The sequence below is a fragment of the Scomber scombrus genome, chromosome 6 (assembly GCF_963691925.1).
Source record: "Scomber scombrus chromosome 6, fScoSco1.1, whole genome shotgun sequence".
NCBI classification, from domain to species: domain Eukaryota; kingdom Metazoa; phylum Chordata; class Actinopteri; order Scombriformes; family Scombridae; genus Scomber; species Scomber scombrus.
The window spans coordinates 10243901-10265700 of NC_084975.1; the positions used below are offsets into that span (position 1 = coordinate 10243901).

The 21800-nt window shown below is 40.1% G+C and overlaps 1 protein-coding gene across 3 annotated transcripts; it reads right to left on the minus strand.

Annotated features, from left to right (window-relative positions):
- Positions 1-1202: 1202 nt before the first annotated feature.
- LOC133981620 (protein arginine N-methyltransferase 8-B) lies at positions 1203-21289 on the minus strand. Of its 3 annotated transcripts, none has more exons than XM_062420405.1 (10): positions 21221-21289; positions 16838-17068; positions 15293-15448; positions 10955-11018; positions 9975-10117; positions 9443-9530; positions 8061-8176; positions 4928-5078; positions 1787-1908; positions 1203-1286 (listed from the first exon to the last, which is right to left on the minus strand). In XM_062420405.1, exons 1-10 carry the CDS (start codon positions 21287-21289, stop codon positions 1203-1205), a joined length of 1224 nt encoding a protein of 407 aa, XP_062276389.1. The 3 variants fall into 3 exon arrangements, with proteins under 3 accessions (XP_062276389.1, XP_062276388.1, XP_062276386.1); XM_062420404.1 differs by having other exon boundaries at positions 16838-17074; XM_062420402.1 differs by having other exon boundaries at positions 16838-17083.
- Between the last annotated feature and the right edge of the window lie 511 nt (positions 21290-21800).

Below are 21800 nucleotides of genomic sequence, written 5' to 3' on the forward strand. Positions count from 1 at the left end.
CTAAGTCGTAAACTCCAGTATCATATTGTGATGGTAAATGGTACAAGAAGCATGATTCTCAATGACATTAGGTTCAAGCCAATATATTAGCACAAGTCTTCAGGTTTTATCTCCTAAGAATATTTCACTGTAATGTGAAATCATAGCAGGCTAACTAAAACTTGCAAGCATCCCATCTGAAAAATCACAGATTTCATACCTGCTTACAAATGAATTTATAGGATATTAAGGGTTAGGTTGCTTGACACGTATTATGTCCACATGTAATTGTGGTGCTTGAGCTTGTGTTTCAAGAAACAATAAATCTCAAACAGATACAGTGTAAAATGAGAGTGGCTAGTGTCTATATATAGAGAAAAAAAAAGTTAAATGCAGCAGTGCAGAAAAAGAACCAAGTACACTTCGGCACTTGTCAAGGCATTGAGGATGGAGGAAGGTATGTTATTGGCATGTCAACGTCACCTCTCTGACAACACAGGGCACATTGTTAGTCCAAACTGTGCAACAGTGTGACACCTTCTATTACACAAGCTACTAGCACAGCAACTATTCAAACACACGTTACCTTTCACATTACACATACACTGTACGCACCTACGCAGCTTTTTCCTTGGCTGTGGTGTTCAGTTCCTTTTAGTTTTCTAACATTGCTGATTGATACTAAACTCATACAGCTATAAACGTAATTGTTTTCTCTGATAACCATTCCCTACAGTACATAAAGTGACATAACTATTAAATTTATTTTCTACCTACAGCTTTGACAGAATGTGGAAAATACAGCACTTTGTTTATGAGCTCTACTGTATTTTAAAAATGCCTCTCTATCCCTCCATGAGGTCCAAGTTTATGGTGGTAAACAAATACTGAACGAAACACACAGGTACATCACTCCATCTCACATATACATACATCAATAATCAGTATCACTCATCAAGACTAGAAAATATTCCTGACCTCATTTTGTGTTACATTCAAAGTTGTTTAACAGTCAGCATCAATAACTTTCTGTCTTCATGAGAAACTGCGGTGACAATAGTGATATTGTCAATGGGGCCAACTCTGCCTGGGTTCTACCCTGGTGTTCCCTCTCACTCTTTGCCCCCATTGTATCACACTGTGTGTGGATTAAAGGAAGTCTCTGTCTCCTTCTGGTGCTTAGGTGTTGTACTCAGTAGGGGCACTAAGGTCCCTGCTCAAACTTAACGCATCTTGTAGTCGTGGGATATGGCTGCTTCACACAACTGTCCTTTGAAATCCAGCTCGAAGGTAAAGTCCAAGTCACGCTGCAGTTTGACAGAAAAAGAGAAGACAGATTGTTTTTTCAGAGAGAAGCCAGATAAACAAGACTGCGAGACAGCCACTGAGCAAATATGTGGCAGAATGTGAGTGAGAAAAAAAGACAAGAGGGTACTCTCAGATCAGATTTTCAATTTTGCCATGACAGCAGGACATAGTGTTAAATAAGCACAGACTGTTTGTGTCAAACAACAAGAGAAGCCGTTTCCTTCCCAAAGGGGAGGAGAGGACACTGACAAGGTCAACAATAAAATCTATTATTTGTCTGGAAGTCACTGCAGTGCTGCTGTATGCTTGACCGCTACCCAACACTGAGGAAAAAACAATCTGCCGTGGGCAGGGAGCACAGGAAATGAGTCACATCTTAGCTTGGATATATAGACAAGAGAACACTTAATAACCATGTATTTATTCAGATTTTATATCTATCTTTACATGTACCATATCACCTACTCAGACAGTAAACATTAGATTGTGCAGTACTCACAATGTTTTTCTCATTGGGCTTCATAGCAATGCTGCCAGTGATCTCCTCTCCTCTTCGCACTGTCAAATAGTCCTCCAGGTAAAACACTGTCTGCTTCCAGTGGGTGTATGGAGCATCAGGAGCTGGAACAAGCACACACAGGCACTTTACACACAGAAAACAGTCATTTAAATCTTTTGACCCTAATTCTGTTCTGTTTGAGGTCCTACCATATTTAACAGCTTAACAATATATATAATATATAGTTCTTGCGTAGCCCATATAACATATTAAGATTAACTACTTCCTTATTGTATTTCCTTATAATAACAATGCTTTATGGTCATTTCTGTATGTTGTCAATTGCATTGAATGTTTGTTGGAGCCCAGTTTGTGGGAAAGGTTATGCTTCAATACTTTACAAATCATGTCTTCATAACGTCAGCAGAAAAACACATTTAAAAGCAGGGAAATTTGGTTATTTTTTTCAATAATTATCATAATTTTTACTTATGAAGAAGTGAAACCAATATCAGCAAAACACAAATGTTAAGCTGAGCTTTTTACTTTGGCAACAGACCGAAGTCGTAGTGTTTCATGCACAAGGCAAAAGTCCTTGTAAATTATGCATTCATTCATTTCGTTACCCAGTTAATCCTCTTGAGTGCTGCCAAAGATCTGCTGTATATGCCAAAATATGCACTGAGCAGAAGGCGGAGAGACACCCTGTAGAGGTTGTCAGTCCATCATGGTCTCATGCTGATACCTACAATCTCCTGTCCACCCAATGTGCATGTCAGGAGGACAAAAGCACAACATGCACAGAGAAAGAGCAGAGGCAGGGAACTGATTCTGTCTTTCCCTCTTGAGTCCAAGATGACAGCTCTAAAATTAAAGGTCACAAATGCGTGACTGCATTCCTGACCTCTCCACTTTTGCTCACAACAATCATCTTTCAACACCGTTTCACTTTGTATCTATTGTGCTGCCTTAAGTGCAGTAAAGTGTGTGTGTTTCCTGTTTGCTTGCATGGAAATAGACGGTTAAAATCGAACACCCCAGCCCAAAAATATATGTGAGCAATGCATTCCCCAGTGCCCTGGCCGTTACTGATCGCCTGGCCGAGATACAAAAGGTCAGCTGCACTTAAATCGAATTTCTGCCAGCTGTCCTGGGGCAACTTGGTAATTCCGCCTTTATAGACGAGCTCTTTGAGTCCATAGATAAAAGGGCCTGCCAATCAGCACGGCGGCAGCACAGGCCTGGTGGTAGTTTTTTGGGCATAGTTCAGAAGAGACACTGACAAGCGTGCTGTGTTTCTTATGCTAATTCCCTAAATGAGATGGCATTTTTACTGACAAGCATGAATTCTAATCTTTGACCCCTGCTTGCCCTTTTTTCATCGGCTGAGAGTGTGCATGTGTCTGATATAACTGTCCTTCAGGACTGTATGGGGAATCAATGGCACTCTTTGGCTGTGTATGTGTAAGTTTAGATGTGAGTCTTAAAGTTTAGGTAGGCCTTCAGGTCTGAAATTGGAAAACAGACAAAATTACAAAAAATCCATAGAATGGGAAATGAAGAGAGTTGGAGTGGGCAAAAAAAGCTTGAGTTAGCAAATCATTTTTATATGGAGGAGATTAAAGGTCCTGATTATGCAAAGATTTTAATGAATTAAAGATGATTGATTGTTGCACATATTTATTCAGATCTATTGCACAAACAAACCTTTACAGTCATAAATCCTGGGTTTGTCTTGTTTTCTCTGAGTAAGATGTCTTCCACTCAATCACAACTAGAGGTCAGTCACACACCAAGTCTGACACAGCATAACTTCAAAAAAAAAAAAAAAATTCAGATCATGATCATCAGCCTGATCTGAAGTGGTCTAACGTACAATGACATCCACTGCAGTGATCCATGGTTAAAGCCTCATGACACAACTCGCCAGAAAATGGCCTTTGATCTATAATTAGAGGTACGTCTAAGCACCATATGGAAGGATGGCAGAGTGAGTACACACACAAAACTTCCCCCATGACCTGCCAAGAGCCTGCTAGACTTCTTAGCTTTCAAATCTTCGCAAAGCAACTACTAAGGTTAGTCATGGGCATGACACACAATGAGCTTGAGAAATGGACTATTGTATAACCTGAGATGTTTTGACATATGGATGTTACTCCCGTTTTAGTTCAGCTAAAATAGTACTGCGGGTGCCGTAGTGAGGGTGCCGTAGTGAGGCTGCCCTGCAACCGATTACAGATACCTGGCTGGCAATACTAGCTCCCACATTAACGTTTGATTCTGGCTGGTTTCTTCTGCCAAATGAAGTCAAATACAGTTCCAAGTGCAGTTTGTCTTTACTCCCTTGTTTCTTTCCACCCCTTTCAGTAGTGTATACTGTTAAGTGCTGGCTGCCAGTGTCCCATAATTTACTGAAACCTGATTTTGGACACTCAAGATGTTTTTTTGGCAAGGAAGGCTGCCAAAAAATGTAATTGAATTTGCAATGTAAACCTAATATCATTAACAGTTTACTTGTTACACTCGACAGACTAAAGGCCAAAAGTTTTTTTTACAGAAACATCTGCCTGAATTCCATATCATAAATAGGAGTGTTTCTCAAGAAAATTAATGGTTAGGCACATGTTTTTCTTGCTAATTTCTCTCAACTAAATTCTTGTTCAGTCCTTTTAAGCACTTGTTCTGTTCAGTTGTTCTGATATCTGTGCTTTTATCCTCTCAAACAGAGGAAATGTATTATTGGTTATAAAGGCTGTTCAGTTCACTCCATCGCTTCCCCTTGTTCCATTGCTGAGGAAGAGAGGGGCTGCTTTCTTTAACATCAACTATTCTATCAGTACTTGGCTCACTGAAGACATTAAAGGAGGACATTTTATGAGTATATGGAACCATAAGCACCTTCAAGGTCAGTAAAGCATCAACTCTGTTGTACAAGTAGATACTGAATCTGGCCTCTGGGGGGCACTGTTCAGTTGCTGAAGCTTTAGTCACATCTCTATGTAATCCTTTAAAAAAAAACAATATTACCATAACTAAAATAAATATAGCATAGATCTAATTCTTCAAAGCTACATACATATACCTACACCTACACATAGCTCCCTATATTGCTGTATACAGAAGTATGAAACATCTTACCAGTGGAGAAACCGGTCTTCTTGTGACACTTGGTGAACTCAATGTTAAAGTAAGTGACCAGTGCATGAATGTAGTCATTCCTCTGGATCTGCAGGCAGAACGATGAGGTGAATGAGAGGTCCTCAGTCTTTACCGTGTAGATGTCCACCTCCTGTTAGAGGCAAGGGAGATGCATGCCTCTCAAATATCTGGACCACATAAACAAAACTCCTACACCGCAAGTCATTGGTCATATTACTCTCTCTCTCTATATATATATATATATATATATATATATATATATATATATATATATATATATATATATATATATATATATATATATATATATATATATATATATATTTCTGTCTGATTTCTGTCCATTAAATGTGGAACTACAGCCAGCAGCTGGTTAGCTTAGCTAAAACTGAAAATTGAAATCCACACAGGACCAAAGCGTGAAGACATCATGTTGCAGATTAAACAAACAAATGTGTCAATTAGAGAGCTTTAGAGGTGCTGGTGGGCAAATTGTGTTACATTTGGACAGAGCCAAGCTAGCTGTTTCCAGTCCATTTAACAGGTGGCTCCATATTTACCATACAAGCACTCAACTTTGGCAAAAAAGTGAATAAGCTAATTTCCCAGTATCTCAGACCACTTCTTTAAGTTGCATTTAATTCTATTCTAACATCAACTAGACCATTATTTAGTCTAACCAACGATTAAGGATCTAACAATCTACCAATGATCTAAAAATAATGAAACGAAACATCATGGCCTCATGTATTTGGACTCTGTATTCTTTTGGATCCAAGTGTGTGTTTAGTCATTTGGTTTTTCTTACTTTTATTTGGGTTTTGTAAGTTTGTTTTGTTTGCTCTGTTTTCCTTGTGTGCTCCTCATCACACCTGCTCTGCATTTTCCTCATTAGCCCAAGGCTGCTCCTTGTGTCTTCCCTAACCAATCAGCTCCCATCCTGCCCTTGTGTTGTGCCACCTGTTACCTATTGTTTGATCAGTTTGATTTGTATTTCAGTCTTGGCTTTTTCTTCTGTCTTTGTCCTTTCCTGAAGCCCTGCCTTCGGTCTTTTGCATTTGTATCTATATGCTCCACTTTACATGACATAAACAAATCCAGACTTTTTGTGACTTCACATACAAAGGAGACCAGAACACTATAGTGTCCACCCCTTTTGAGACTATGCCACAATCCTAATAATAATTGAGAATGAGGCCAGGAACCCTTGTGTCAGTATGACGAGGAGAGGGGGGCTGGGGGTCATCTGGGAGCTTTAACTATTGTCAGGCTCCAGGTGTTTTTCATGCATGGTGCTAGGAGGCCAAACCGAAACGAAATGAACGAAACAAAATGTTTCCTGGTTCGAGTCAGTTTAACAGGGTATCGAATACCATATCATCCAGCGAGGCCATGTTTGGAAAAGAACGTGTTGTTCCAGATACTTGTTTACTGCCATGTGAACAGCTCTGCGCCAACATATCATGTTAGCTTTGATTGTTGAGTAACAGCGGGGACTGCAGCTCACCTGAAACCTACAGCACGCTGCAGGGTAAACATGTGGGCAGGAGGTGTGATAATCTTGTTTCATGTACCATCCGTGTTAATAGATATTCACTACTAGCTTTCTGGCTTTGCTGCCAGATGTCACATTTGCTGTGGGGGTATGAGCCTTATGTTTGCTGGCAATAAAAACAATGCAATATTAATGTCAGATTCGCCCCGCTGCCTACACATTTACCAGATATTTACTCTGGCATGGCAGAATAAAGTTCTCAAAGTCACATTTCAAGGCACTAAAGGCCAAATAAAACATTTTAAGAGCACTTTCAGACAGGTTGGAAATATTAAAATAATTGTTTTCTCAAGGACTATACTTGTACTGATCCTCACTAAGTATTCTTACCAAAGTTTCAAGCAGCAGCTTAATATCACGAGGTCTTATGTGTGCGACTCCTCGCCTGTACAACTTTAATGAGGTCATTCAGTAATCCATTTAAAGACAATAAAGCTTGTCAACGGGGTATCATTGTTGCAAGGGGGATTTTTCTCTCCACAAGATCCAAAGACGGGCTGCATTCTCATCAGCTTCATGGAAAATGTTAATATCTCACAGCATTTAAAATGAAATACTGTCTGAAAGAAAACAAAACAAAAAAAAGTTCCATGACAATCAGAGGCATGAAGGAAGTCCAATCAAGGTATGATCACACAGATGTGAGATGGGAGGGGGTGTCTAATCAATGGCAGCAAGAAAAAGGCCACATGGCTCCAAAAGGCTCTTGACGAGGAGCACAGTCAGGAAGACTAGACAGGCTGCTATTGTCATGCATGGCACAGCAGCCTTATCAGTTTAATCCACACAGCTGATTCAATTAATCAATGTCAATGAGTAGTTGTAATTGCTCTATACATACACAGTATATACAGTATACTGAGCAAACTCGATCTGCTAAACATGTGATATGATAGCAAACTCCAACATCTACTAAATGGACCATAAACTGTAACTATAACACACTATATAAATATAAAGTTGACATATTTGATAAACGGAGAAAACTCAGTCTGCTGATGAAGGTCATATGATATGATAGAAAGCTCCAACAGCTACCAAATGGATGTGGTGATGAGTTTCTTTTGTCAACTGCTGATTTCAAGATCAAAAATTGAATTTGAGGCATTTGAAGTGCTTGGAGTCCTGAGGGAAAAAATTGGAGATTTAAACATCCTACATTCTACCACTTCTTTTCTGTGGTAACTGAGCCAACTCAATCTGCTGATCATGTGATATGATAGCGAGCTTCAAATGTTACTAAATGGACCTTGTTGTGAGATTCTTTAGTCGATTGCTGTTTTCAAGAATGGACTTTGAACCATAGCTGTGATAATCTCATGATAGGATGTTGCTGCTGCATCAGTTTATGGTCATCAAAGCTACTGATAGAAAAACACCTGCTTCCTACAAATTGCTACAAGGGTGATGAAGGCCAGTATTGTGTGACATTGTGAAAATAAAATATTGAATACACCACTGTAAACTCTATGCACTCCATTAAGTCAATAGCTGGCAATTTATCAGATTTTATGATAAACTGACCATCAGCGATAATATCGTCAGCATTTTACGAACCTTGACCAGGCAGGAGTTGGTCACCACCTGTTTGGAGTCCACGATATCCACCAGTGGTTCCTTCATGGCCACATTGCGGATACAGGTCATGTCAAAGCCATACACATTCTCCCACCCTGTGAATACAGTATCATTAATTTACCATATTCAGTTGGTCCTTAAACTGCAAACATATTAAATATATTTCTTCTTTCCAAGTTTTTGTTCAATTTTGTGGGTGTTGAAAGATAAAGGAGATGTAAACAGTTGGTCTGCGGTTAAACAACAATATAACACACGGGGGGGGGGGTTTATCACAGATCTTCCCAGAATAATCTGATGTACTACAGCAGAGTCAGACCTCCTGTGATTTTGAACAACAATTCTCATTTTGACAGATGAAAGTCATATTGTGTTCTAGGATGATTTGTAAATATAAGCCTCCTTGAACGCAAGTCCGTCCTTGGAAATCCTTGCTGCTTAGGTTAAATCATCCAATACATTATTCATTAAGCTCCTTAAGATATCTGAAAGTGTGAGCAAACATCTCCATCATGACCCAAAAGGAATGAACTACTTGAGTGCGCCAGAGAACTGGTGATAATGAACAGGTCACACACCCCCGGGGACTTTGTAACGTACTGTATTTGCATTTCTTGCCACTCACTTAACTAAGGCAGTGTGCACGCCAGAATAGCACTAATGACCACAGGATGCTCTCAAAATACTGGAGTGCTTCAGAAAGCCACTTCTAACTCAGGCCCGCAGAGAGAAGGTTGTGGTCAGTATAGTATGCCCACTTGTCTCAGCACTCACCTCAGTCTCGCCATGTGTACAGTTCACAGTAACAGAATAATGGCAGACTAAAGTGTATCCAGGCTTTACAATGCAGGGAAGTACTGTGATATGACTTTCTGGAGATATTATCTTGTGCAGTGTACTTGTATAATTTCCCAGATGTATGGCGGAGTGTGAGTAGGAGGCCTATGGTTTATTGCTCTGCCTCTGTGCCTGTTGTCATCTGGGTACTGCACCGCCTTAACATTGCCCACAGCCCTCCTTGCGGGCTTAGATTGGGATGATACAGAGACAGAGAGGCTTGTTGACTTGTAATATCAATAATCGCCTCCAGTGTTTTGCCTGAGGAAAAGTTCAAAATCATTTCCAGTGCTGAAAAGGTTCTGTGTGAATGTAACCACATTTGTGTGAGTGCAATGTGGGGTTGTGGACAGCTTTGCATGCACTGTTCATTTCCAGTATAGAGACATAATCCTGGTTATAGCTGCCCAAGGGTCAAAATACAGCTACTTTGAGTACACCTGGTGGTAACATTTCAAAATCCAGGTTCAGGTAATACAAACACCCGGCCTGACATTACATACACACTCTTACACTGAACTTACAATGTATTTTGAAGTCTTTATACTGCCTGTCTTCTATGGCCACCACATACAGAGAGGCGCGGTCAGGAAACATTAATCCACCGGGTTTCTGTTTGATAAATGAGGTGAGGGAATAACTCAGCAGTTAATTCTGAACACATTATAAAATGCCTACATTACAGCATTTGTGACATTTCATTTCTCAGCCAAGTACAAGTTTAAATTATTGAGGAATTATTGTCCCCTCTGTGTGCAGACAGATGGAGCACGAACTCTGTTCATCATGTACAACTGGTAGACGAAATAAAACAATACATAATACAATATTTTCATTAAACATTAAAAATCTATTAATGCCACAATGCTTTCCAATTTAAATTGTTTGTTTTTCTGTTAATGCAATAAATCCTGGCATTTGTGGCTTAGTTTATCCCAGGTAGCTTTAGTAACTGGTGTTATTGCAGGACACGCTCACATACAATATTGTGTACACACACACACACACACACACACACACACACACACACACACACACACATCTCACACAGCATACCAGCCACTTGTCCCTGGCAAAGATGACAGTGTTGAGCATTGATTCATAGAAGAGGCAGTAGCCCATCCACTCCGATATGATGATATCAACCTTCTCTACAGGAAGTTCCACCTCCTCCACCTTACCTCTGAAGATGGTGATCACTGAAACACATGACATATCTTTTCAGTCATAAGCAATGCTAGATTTTTCACCACATAAAAAATTGTCTTTAGATAGTCCTAAAGAAAGAAAGAAAGAAAGAAAAGTTGGTACAGTATGTGCTAGTATGGCAGCCGTGTTGTTCATATGGAAATCAGCAGCCCAGCTTGGGTTTACAGAGTAGAACTGGATCTTTGCCCTGCTTGAGATTAGCTGACTTCAGCTTTGTTTGTTCTGCCTTGGCGAGTAGTTATTGAAGAGTTTCCCTGGTGAATACAAAGTGTCTGTCTGAATGACATGTGAACCTTCTTACTCCAACTGGTGATTGCTTTCTGCTTATTCACTGTCCTTCTTGCGCCAAAAATGAATATAGTGTTAACTCTTCTTCCAATTACTGTTGCATACTTGATATTCATGAGGGTATATGGTACATTTGCTGACAGGGTGGTTTATGGAGCGATTATTTGGCAGATTCAAAATCAGTAAATTCATGTTGAAAGTTGCAGGGGTATTATGGTAATAAAAAACATGCTTTGAAGTTATATCATATGGAAATATGTACAAGTGAATACAAATGAGCCCATCCAGCGCAGTATTAAACTATAAATACAGATTCAAAAATCAACCAACAATCATTTAAAATCCAAACAGTGGGATACAGATGAGCACCCCTCTTCTTCATTTCCTCATGTTAATATCTGCAATCCTTTCTTCCTTCCTCTTCATTTACTATATAAAATTACTATATCATTACCATAACCAAGTTTCCACTGTCTTCTACTCAGAATAAAGTGCATTGTCATCAGAATGGAGGGAAAGGAAACACTTTCAGTTCTTACCACTGTGGAGGTGGTTGGACTTGATGATCCTCTCTGAGTACTCTGATATACTGGAACATTCAATCTGGTGGAGAGAAAAAAGAAAGATCAGCTGACCATAGATCAATTACTGTTATACTTTAATGGGATGTCTACTGCACTTATAATGACATGTCCTCGGTTTGCCTATAATGTAGACTGAGAACACTTTAAATTTTATTGCTGCACTGATGATTGATTGGAAGAAATATGTCTCAGGTAGTTTTTATTACTAGTACTTGTATAATAAATAACACACAGGAGTCCAGCTGCAAAACTAACTTACATTGACATTTGATGTCTACTCATGATTAGTTGTCGTCAGTATGTATATTAAACATTTATAATGACTAGCTGTGGTTGCAGCAGCTAGTCTAGATTTCATTTTTTAATCACTGCTTCTGCAAAAACATGTCTGTCCAATACTGCAGCCACTCATAGGGTGCTGTTTGTGATAGAAAACAAGGTCATTTTTATTGTTTCTTTTCTTTTATTGAATGGCTTTCATTCCAGTCCTGATTGAAACACTGTAGGTTTGCACCTGGTTAGAAAACTCGAAGAGTATTAGCTGTTGACTTGCTGTTGCCAGATTATGTCTTTACACAAAAGAGCTTCCACTTACACACTGCCAGAGCATCTTACTTTAAGTAATTATGGTGGAGATTAGTCATTGATCAACCGCAACCAGCCATTTAGCCCGACTGGACCTTGAACTTCTACTTTCATTACTCTTTTGTCATTTCAGATTCTTTTAAATTTTCTTCACCACGCTTTTCTCTTTATCTCCCTGCTTTCCTCAGCCTCTCCTGCAAAACCTGCAATCATTTCCCTAAGGAGCTTCCATGAATCCTCAATACCCTCTCTTCTTCTGAGCTCCCTTGCTTGACATATTTTGCTATTCCTTCCTACCTACCACTGCAGGTCTTCTTGCTGATGTATGGGGGTGCCAGCAATAACAGAGTTACAACATGCAGTTATAAAGCTTTTTCATTCATCAAAAGAAACTCTGGACACTTCTAGTAAGCAGCTCTCAAACAAAATAAGGACATAATTCAGCAGGAGTCATTTGTCAATACCAGACTCTTACATCAGGGAGTCTGGGAGTATAGATTTTCAGCTCAGTGTGTACACTGTGTTCCACCATTCCAAGGACCGGGTCTGTCGGAGGTGTGCAGACTTATTCGTGCAGCATGAGATCCATCTGGTCGCCATCAAGCAGACGACTCTTGAATGGATGAACTGTAGGTGATCTGGATCGTAAAAAAGGCAAAGCCAGGCTGGGACCCTTATGGAGAGAGTGGGCTGGAAAATAGAAGCACTCAGGTGTGCCTTGGACTCTCGTGGAAGAATGAGGTCTATTTTGCTTTTATTTTAGGGGCAGAAACTGGCTTGACATGCTCTATAAGTAGCACACCAACTGTGACATTGCTCAATTGACAGATATCATCTTGGATATTTCTCTTTTATTGTTGCAACCCAGTATAACACGCATACTGAAATAAAACTCTGGCCTGTGATTTCTAGCTGAGGCCCACATGGACATAACATTAGCACTGCCCCCCTTGAGCAGCCCTTCTCTCTGCTGCCTATTAGTAGAGGAACGGTCAGGAGGCTGCTGGTGATGCCCACAGCCTTCTGTCTGCCCATTAAAAACCAGCTTGAATCAAACACCTACAGTAATGCAGCAACAGGCGTATATTTACACTTGCAGGCATACGCGTGCATGTGTATATTGCTGTGCCATTAGAATCTGCCAATGCCAGGCCTCTAATTGGCAATGATCTCTCATCTCTTTGTGAATCTCTATGTGAGGAGACAGCCATTACCCATGTGTCCGTCTAAGTCTCTCTTCAGAGGGAGTACCAAAGCCTCGAGGCACATTGAGAGTCAACACCCCCTTACACAGTGCTTCTTTCACCTCTCACTGGTGTCAGGAAGAGTCACTGTCACTGTAGTCATCCCTATGGTCTCCTGCTAGTCCTTCTCTCTAGAGACAAAGCAAGTTTCAAATTTCACCCAGGTATCAAGGCACCTGAGTCATAAGTTTGAAACAACTATCCTCTGTCAGGGTTTCACTTTTACTTAAGTTTCAGTTGGTTTATAAAAATTTAAAGCTAAGAGCTTTTTATAGCTATAGATATAGCTATCTGAGAGAGATACCTGTAAAACTTTTTTTTATTGAGTCTCAGCCATAAATTCAATATTTCAACATGTTACATAATCGTCATCTCTTCAAGAAATCCAATTTTATGATTTTCACAGTGTTTGAGATAGTCATTACAGGAAATTATACATCCCTACCAAACACAAACACTGTGACTGAAACTATACAGATAACGATATAACTTTGATCGATGGACTTTGGAGAGGTGAACCTCCCATATTACATATAATTAAACGCCAATATATATTAAAGCTTTCAGAAAAATCTGTTTCCTGGTCGTGATTACAACTTGGATGTTAATGTGAGCTATGTTTACAAGTCTGATAATAGTAAAGTAACAATTATGTAACAAAATACACCAATAATTTAGTGTATTTTGCTTTCATGTTTGCAACCAGTCATTCTTTATGTCCATGATAACACTGACAATTTTTAAAAAATTAAATCTGTCAAAAATATTCAAGTGTACCAAAGAAGCAAGCCATGAAGAGATTAAAAAATGTATTTGTTTTCTTTAAAAAAAAAAAATCAAACAAAATACATTGATTCATTCTAAAAAGTGATCTTTCTCTAACTAAGATATCTTTTCTAAATGCCCACTGATTTCATTCTGATGAGCATGTAACATTAAAGTCCATCTCATCCATTCATATTTCATATTTCTTCATCTACCCTTTCTGCCTTTTTGTCAGTGTGCTCACTGCTCTAATTCCACTGATGTAAAGGAATTTACACAACCATTCACACATGGGGTGGAAATTCTAGTCTTTAATCAACTGCAGTGAGTGCAGTCTATATATTGAAATGTCCCTGCTGTCTGGTGCATGCCGGTCGAACTGGCTACGCTACTAAAAATGAAAACTGCAAAGCATAAAAAAGCTATTTGCACCACAAATCTTGAATATTTGGCATTGTGTGAATGCAAATTATGTTTGGACCTCCACCCTGAAATTGGCTACACATAAACAACAGCCAGAACCTTTCCGTCCTATCAGACAACTATTAGCTGGGCACAGACATTTCAAATGTCTACACAACCACTGCCTGTTCTTACTCTGATGAAAACATGCTCTATGTAAATATTAGCTGTTGCATTTTATTAAACAGCTCTTACTCTCCAGATTATAATAAACACTAATTAAAGTTTTATGTTAATCATTTAATGACGTATGAATGTGGGGCTTTAAATGTGGGCTTAATGTATCAGTTTTACAAGGCTCTGACACATATGGAATTTAGCACCAAAAAGCATTTTATTGGTACTCTGTGGATCCTGAATCAAGGTTATCACTTTTCCCTCTTTAATGACGTCCATGTGATAGAGTAATGTTGTTGCTGGCCCACATCCCATTCCTTCCACCTCACAAGCCCATCATTCACATGGCGCTTTATTGGGTTTAGTTATGATAAAGGAATGGGGCTTTGGTGCAGAGCTCACTCTAAGAGCATCTGAGTCAAAGGTGAACTAAATCCCTGAAGTCTTAGTCCCATTTATGTGGGAACAGAAAGAACTGTGCCAGAGGGGAAGCAGTACATTAATACAAAAATGAGATAAAGCACAACCTTCAACGTATGGAACGTGAGGATGGTAAAGACAGTGACAGAGACGATCTGCATGAGACAGCAGAGGACAAAAGGCAAACAAATACGAGAAGTGAGGCGAAATCACACAGGCACACACACAAAAACGCATAATGTCAACGAGTAGCTTAGGACAATTCTCTTGGCAATTCCAAGTTAATAATTTCTCCCCTGAAGCAAATATATGCTATCTGGAGCCACCGCACAGAAATAAGTTCCACGTGGTTATCCCAGGCTAGTGGTGTGCATCCAGCATGTATCCTCAGACATGCCCTGACTAGCAATTACCTCTCCTCCAGTACACGATAAGACAGAGCTCTCAAATCAAAACGGCTCAGCCTGTCAATCTGCTTGAGAGGCCACACACTTTTATCACCTGTCAGACAAGATATTCCTTGAAGATTAAAGGGAGTCTGGGGAAAATGGTTAAAATGTACGTACAGATACACAGAGACGCAGTCATACAAATAGAGTACATGCACACAGTGTGAGCAGGATGTCAGGCTGAGCCCGGTAGTGATTAGATCCTGATGGTTCTGTGTGATAATGCGCCACTGAAAGGAAACACGTCTTACCCCGTACACATGCTTTGCCCCCGCTTTGGCCGCAAACATGGACAAGATCCCAGTCCCGCTCCCGACGTCCAACACTATTTTGTCCTTAAACACGTGCTTATTGTGGTACATGGAGTTCCTGTAGGTGAGCGTCCTCACTTCGTCCTTCAGCATCTCCTGGTTTTAAGCATATGACAAATAATATCAGGAAGATGTTGACAAACCTTACCCCTGAGAAAGTGACTTTTTTTTTCTAGGACTTAAAGCTGGCCATTGGGGGTCTGGATTTGCTACGATATCTGCAACAGAGCAGTGATAAATAGCACACAGCCCTCACCTAATCTTACTCTATTTCCTCTTGGGCATATGGTTTTACATTCAAATCCATAGTTGGGTGTTTCTCAATACACCCCTTGAGCCTGCAGGATCAACCTGTCTGCATCTCTTCCCTGTCTCCTTCATTGTGTGCGTGGATGTGTGAGTGAGAAAAAAATATTCAGAACCGACAAAACCACACCTGACCTACATTCTGAAAATATGAAAAATTAATTTCACAGGTCACACCCAGAACGTGCTGGGGTTTTTTTTTCTTCCTCTCTTCAGAATAGAGCTGATCTCCGGGGGAATGGCTAAGCATGCCAAAATATTCAAATGTAGTTCTGAATAGTAGAAATACAACATCCATAAAGAAGGAAAGATATGTTATTTAATATGCTGAATAAGGTCTGACTCTTTATTAAGAATGGAAAAAGTTTAATCGGTTTTGAACTTAATCAAAGTTGTCCGCTGCAGTTTCCCTTCAAGTAGAGCTTACACAAAGTCATCTGCCTGAAACTTCTTATGTCCTTTAATGGGATTGGCTGACCATAACCCCAACCATGGCCCTAACCGTCTCTGACATAAAGCATTTATTAGTTAGAGGTTGTTGGGCCAGCCCAGAGCAGGAGGATGAGCTATCACGGAGGTTCAGTTCAAAGAAAAAAGGTCACACATCAACATTATTTAACAACTGTACCTGAACACTGGGTATAAATAGAGGGAAAAGAGGCAAAAGGAAAAAGGCCAATGTCAGCTGAAAATCAAGGTAACTGTTAGTGTGGCCTTTTCCAGATGGAAAACTCTGCATGTCTGTGTTGTGTTTGCCTGATTTTGTTCATTTTGTTCACCTTTGTGGGTCTTCTTTTGACTATAATCACATTTTTATCCACAGACCCCATTGTTGAGATTTAAGGGCACAGCAACTCTTTTAGAAGTGAATGAAGAAACCACCTGAGTGATCAAGCAGGAAGTTCACACTTTAATTACATCATCTACACCACCTTTGGAGAAGTGACAAAAATATAGTTTTCACCCAACCTATCTATGTATTTATTAGCTAGATCTTTTAATCTCTTGCTCCAATTACATCCAATTTCATAAAGCAATGTATGATTAATAGGTGCACAAACGCCAGCTGACTGACGTGAAAGTGAAATAAATTGCATTAGAATAAATACAATTGATTTTAATACATTTCTGAATTTTATAGAGCTGTTTGTTTCACTGTCATAGGACATACAGGCGTACCTCATGGATACCAAAGTGGGCATAAGAGTCGAAGTAGTAGTCTCTTGAGGTCATCTCCTCCGGGTTAAGGAACTTGGACATCTTGCCCCGGCCAGGACAGCTGGAGAGGCTGGCAGCATGTGGCGTGTGTGGCGGGAGTGGAGGCCGCGTTCCATGCTGGATGGAAGGCACAGGCTTGGGCAACGAGGTGGGCTGTGCCGACTGGGATGGAATTATACGGACAGGCTGTGGCTGTGGCTGAGGTTGCTAGAAAGAGAGCGATAAAGAAGAAAAACACCTCATTAAGTCTGAGGCCACTGGGAGTTTTTTTTTATTTTTTTTAAGTCAAGCTACCTTTGGAGTAAGAAATGTGCTTTCTTTTGGTAGCTCGAGTAATAGAGTGATTTATCTTCGTTGATACACCTGAAAACTTGCAGGATTGACAGCACACCTTCCCTTTCAACCAAATGCATCAACAGTATCAGAGGGAGCAGTTTGCCTTCATGGACAGTGATTGACTTCGACTTATCACCCATTCCCTTTAACATTTTGATCTGCTCTCGCGCCTCTCAGCTCATCTGTCAGCTTGCTGTTCCATGAAGCTGTGTGGTGAGTTCACAGAATCCAGAGAGTCCACTGACTCTGGAGGAAACTCGGATCACTGACATGAGGTCAGCATGTCTGTCAACAGAAGGCAGAAAGCAGGAAAGATCTGCTCTGCACAGAGGGCACATCCATAATGCCCTAATTATCACCTCTGAGGCCTACTGAGAGGGTCTAACCATGGTGAGACAGCCATGCAGCTCAGCACTGAGCCAGTAAGCCAATCTGGTGTTTAATCTCATTCCAACTCTCAGGCTTCTAAAAATAAATGATACATAATTGTCAGTGTGGACAAAAATAGGTGGTATTTTATTTATTATATTTTTATTAAAACAGTGCATTTAATATTTTATCTGGAAGAATAAACAAAGGAAGAAGAATAGAAAATTAAAAGACTTTTGATGCCGGTCTTTTTCAGGCATATTATCTATAATTTTAGGACTAAAGACTTTCCCACTACTGTTATTGCCTCTTCATTTCGCAACATATTGAGGAACCTGCTTCAGCTGGGATTTAAAACAATCCCTTTCATGTTTTGATGTTGCTATTATATCTTTCAGAGCTACAAATGATGTATAACCCATCCCTACCCCCTCCTCCATCTGGCTTTTCAAAAGGTGGTGTTGTATCATTATTGTTGAGGCGATGGACAGCAGACACTTTTTTAACTTAAGTGTTAAGATTTTAACAACGGCTTTAAGGAAAGTCTCTACATTAAATGAATCTGAAGCATCTGGCAGAAAAATATTTGCCCTAATAAATGATAATGCTACAATTTCAGACAGTTATATTGCTTTAAAGCGAAACATGTCAGTGTTACGCTTACAGCCTTACACTACTTCCCCTATGTGAAAATCATTTAATCCAATGGGACTGACATATGACAGAGTCAATAAGGCGGATAACCTCAATAACAGATGAAGTCATACTGTTGTAACTTACAGCGCCATCACTTTGTGGCTGATAGATCCGGTGGACTTAAAGTCAGATTTTTGTCAGTGCCATTGATTTTCTTGTTTGAAAAAGTCGATTATCCTCCCTCTGTTCTTTTTTTCCCCGACTCTTACTTGTATGTATTCCTTTGAAATGGCCATCATATTTATCTTTGCCCTCTCTTTTCCTGCTGGGTTTAAAATGGGACAGGGACAAAGTGTCCAGGAAAATGATGTGTGAAAATGCCTGGTCACAACATGGCGCATTCACACCAAAGCTGACCCGGGTCAGTTAAATATCAGGTGTACTCCAATGACGCAAAGCAGAAACCCTGATAAAGATCATTTCATGGCAGCCCAGTGAGCCATTTTTAGTGCTGGTCTCTAACTGCACCTGTAACATCCAAACATGAATAAAAAGAAATACCACCATCGTCATGTAACATTTTATACTAAAACTATAAAAAAAATTGTAAAAGCTCAACTGTTAGAACAACAGTTGTTAACTACTGATCAAATTTGAGTGCTGCTTTCCTCTTGGTTTAAATCAGTTTGAAGTTGAGCTGCACAAACAACTTTACCAATGGAGTCTTTGAAAAAGAAATACAAATGCCGAGCAGCATTACGCTTTCATCATCCAATCTCTGGGAAATGAGATGATCAGTACCTCTGCTTGGTATAAAGTTCAGAGCATTTTGATTGTTTGTTATATAAAAAAGATCACATGCATTGCCAGGGGCTTGTAATTAAAAAGCAAAGACCAACTGTCGAATTTTTCTAAGCCATGATGTTGATCTGAAGAGGGATCACTTTAGTACAGTGCAGCACATTCTCACAACACATTCATCATTTTGGTAATCAATTACTCAATAGTGTACTTTAAGAAAAATAAATGTTGTATTTTAAACATCTGAAACTAGGGCCATCTAACAGATCCGTACAGTTTAAGGTGTGAAGGCTGTAGGTTAATTCTTGGCATATTCTGGAGAAAAAAGAAAAAAACCTGCAGTGAAAGCAAGATTTGATCAACAGCTGGCTCCAAGCCAAGACTCACAGAGTCAATAATTACAAGACAGGGCCACAGAAGGGCCACGATTAATGATGCCAAGTTTAATACAGAATCAGATGAGCACTTTCTAAGAAGTAGCAATGCAGAAAAAATAAAATCACTTGGAGCCGTCATTAAGAGATAGATTGAAGTAGACTTGGGGTGCAGTACGGTCAGAGGAGAGCAGCTGCAGAGAGTGTAACCGAGATGCTGTGACACAGGAAATACAGGGTGCGCACGTCCTTGCCACTCACCCTTGAGACAGATAAACACATTTGCGGTTCTATTTCAGACTGGATCCTCATCTCTACATTGAGGTGAGGCTTGACATTTGAGAAGGGCATTCACTTGCTACTCGTGTGTATGAAGAGTCACTTTGTTTAGCTATTGAAGTTGACCCCTGTTTGTATACTGTTCCTCCTGATGTCAGTATGTGGATTAGTTGGTAAAGTGTGTGTCTTTACTAATAATACTTATTTATGGCCTACTGTAACTTTACTTAGATAAAGTCACAGAAAATCAGTCTCTTCATTCATCCTTTCATGGAAAATAAAAACCCTCAACCAGTCAGGAAACACAACCACTTTAGTCCTCTGCCATTACTGCACTTAGGCGCCTCTGATAACACAAATATTCCAAAACAGCAGAGAACAAGGGAAGGAAAAGATCCATCTACCCAGCATCCTCTTCTAATGTATCAGGTGCTTGCTGCCTGCAAGAGGTAGGCATATTGATATGCTGTGAGTTTGAGGAGGGATTCTCCTGTGAATGAGCTTGCTTTGAGGGAACTTTTGTGATGAATAATGTATAGCGAAGCAACATGAGGCTGTCTCCAACTTCACAGGGCGGTTTTAATCTTTTAAGCATTCCTTCCAGATAAACATTGGGCTCGTGCTGCTCCGTTTTGGAATTTAGAGCCGAAAAAAAGGAGCCAGTGTAGATGAATTATTCTAAGAAATGTGTCAGGATGAAGATAACATGCAGGGTTACTTAACTCATACTATGCATTTGGGGAAATAGCTCTGTAAGTATATCTTGGGAGGGTGGGGGGGTGACTACTGCATGCATCCTTGGGTTTCCCCTATTTTATTCTATTACAGATACCCCTGAAGGACCACTGGGCCTTACAACACCGTGTGCTATGCTCACTCCACTTTCTGCAGTCTCAGTCTGCAAGGTGCTGCAGTACCTTGGACAGCGCAAGAAGGAGAGCAGCAATACGGTGTGTCCCGTTCAACCTCATAGTGCTCACCAGATATTCCTTATTAAAAACAGATTAAAGACCATCTAAACATTATTTACAAGACATTGCCTGTGAATGTTTTTTTGTTTCTATCTTTCTTTCTTTTTTTTGTTTGTTTTTTGGACAACTGTTTATGCTGTAAAGGAGGGATGGATCAGAGAGCTTTGTTGCAATATCCCATCACTGTCATGTCTTCTAACAAAAGTGAAATCTCACTGTTCCTCACATTTAAATCCCTGCAGAACACTCCAGCCTTGGGAGCTACACGTTTAAAGGCGAGACCATATAATACAACCAACTGTGTTCGATGTTTATAAAAAGAATTACGGACTTGTCTGGCGTCTGCTCTGCACAAAACGCCTGTTTTGTCGGGGGGGTTGAACATCCTTGCAGAGGGAATCTATCACTCCAGATTGCTGTCTCACTATCCGGACAGTCAGCATCTGAGCATTTGTCCGAGATGCAACTTTTAAAAGGTAGCACACATGCTGCAGGACGCATTTAGGGCTCTGACAGAGTCCGAAAAACTGAGCACTCGCATTCTAGCGAAGAAAATCCAAGGTGTTCATTACACTTACCTCCATGCTTTCAGATTCCGCCATCTTTCTCCTGAGGAGCATGCAGCGGGACGAGTGCTTAATTCCCATAAGAGCCGGCAAAAATGTGCTTACACCTGACAAAAAACACTATGCGCCTCCCGATTCCCAGGCTCCTTGCTGTAGCTCTTTATCGTTGAATAATTCTCATTCACATCCCATACTGCCATGTTCCTTTGAAATTCTAAGACTGCAAAAAGACACAAAACTACATGAGGTCCCTAAAGCATAGCAGCCATAAAGTGTAGATTCCATGGTGCAAAAGTTTGCAGTCCACTGGTGTGCTTTCCTAGAGAGCATGAGAGATGAGAGCATCATCAGCTGAGATAAAATAGGTATTTTAAAAAAGCAACGTCCTATCCCATGGCCCGGCAATCGCAGATGGAAATCGCAGAAGATTGCTGCACTTAGAGCAGCAGATTGTCATGGATTCACTGTTATAGCCTCAGTTTGATTGATCCCTCTACCGCAACATTGTTTCTAAAAATAGTACGGCTGCCGCTGTTACCTCACAGAGTGAAAAGACTTGCATTTGCCGCTGACTACATGCACAGAAATCTGA

Coding starts and splice junctions, on each gene's coding strand:
- LOC133981620 (XM_062420402.1), bottom strand. CDS start 21,289: ATGGGAATTAAGCACTCGTCCCGCTGCATGCTCCTCAGGAGAAAGATG. Junction 11,019..15,292: donor GGGCAAAGCATGTGTACGGG/GTAAGACGTGTT, acceptor TCTCTCCACCAG/ATTGAATGTTCCAGTATATC. Junction 9,531..9,974: donor TTGCCAGGGACAAGTGGCTG/GTATGCTGTGTG, acceptor TTTATCAAACAG/AAACCCGGTGGATTAATGTT.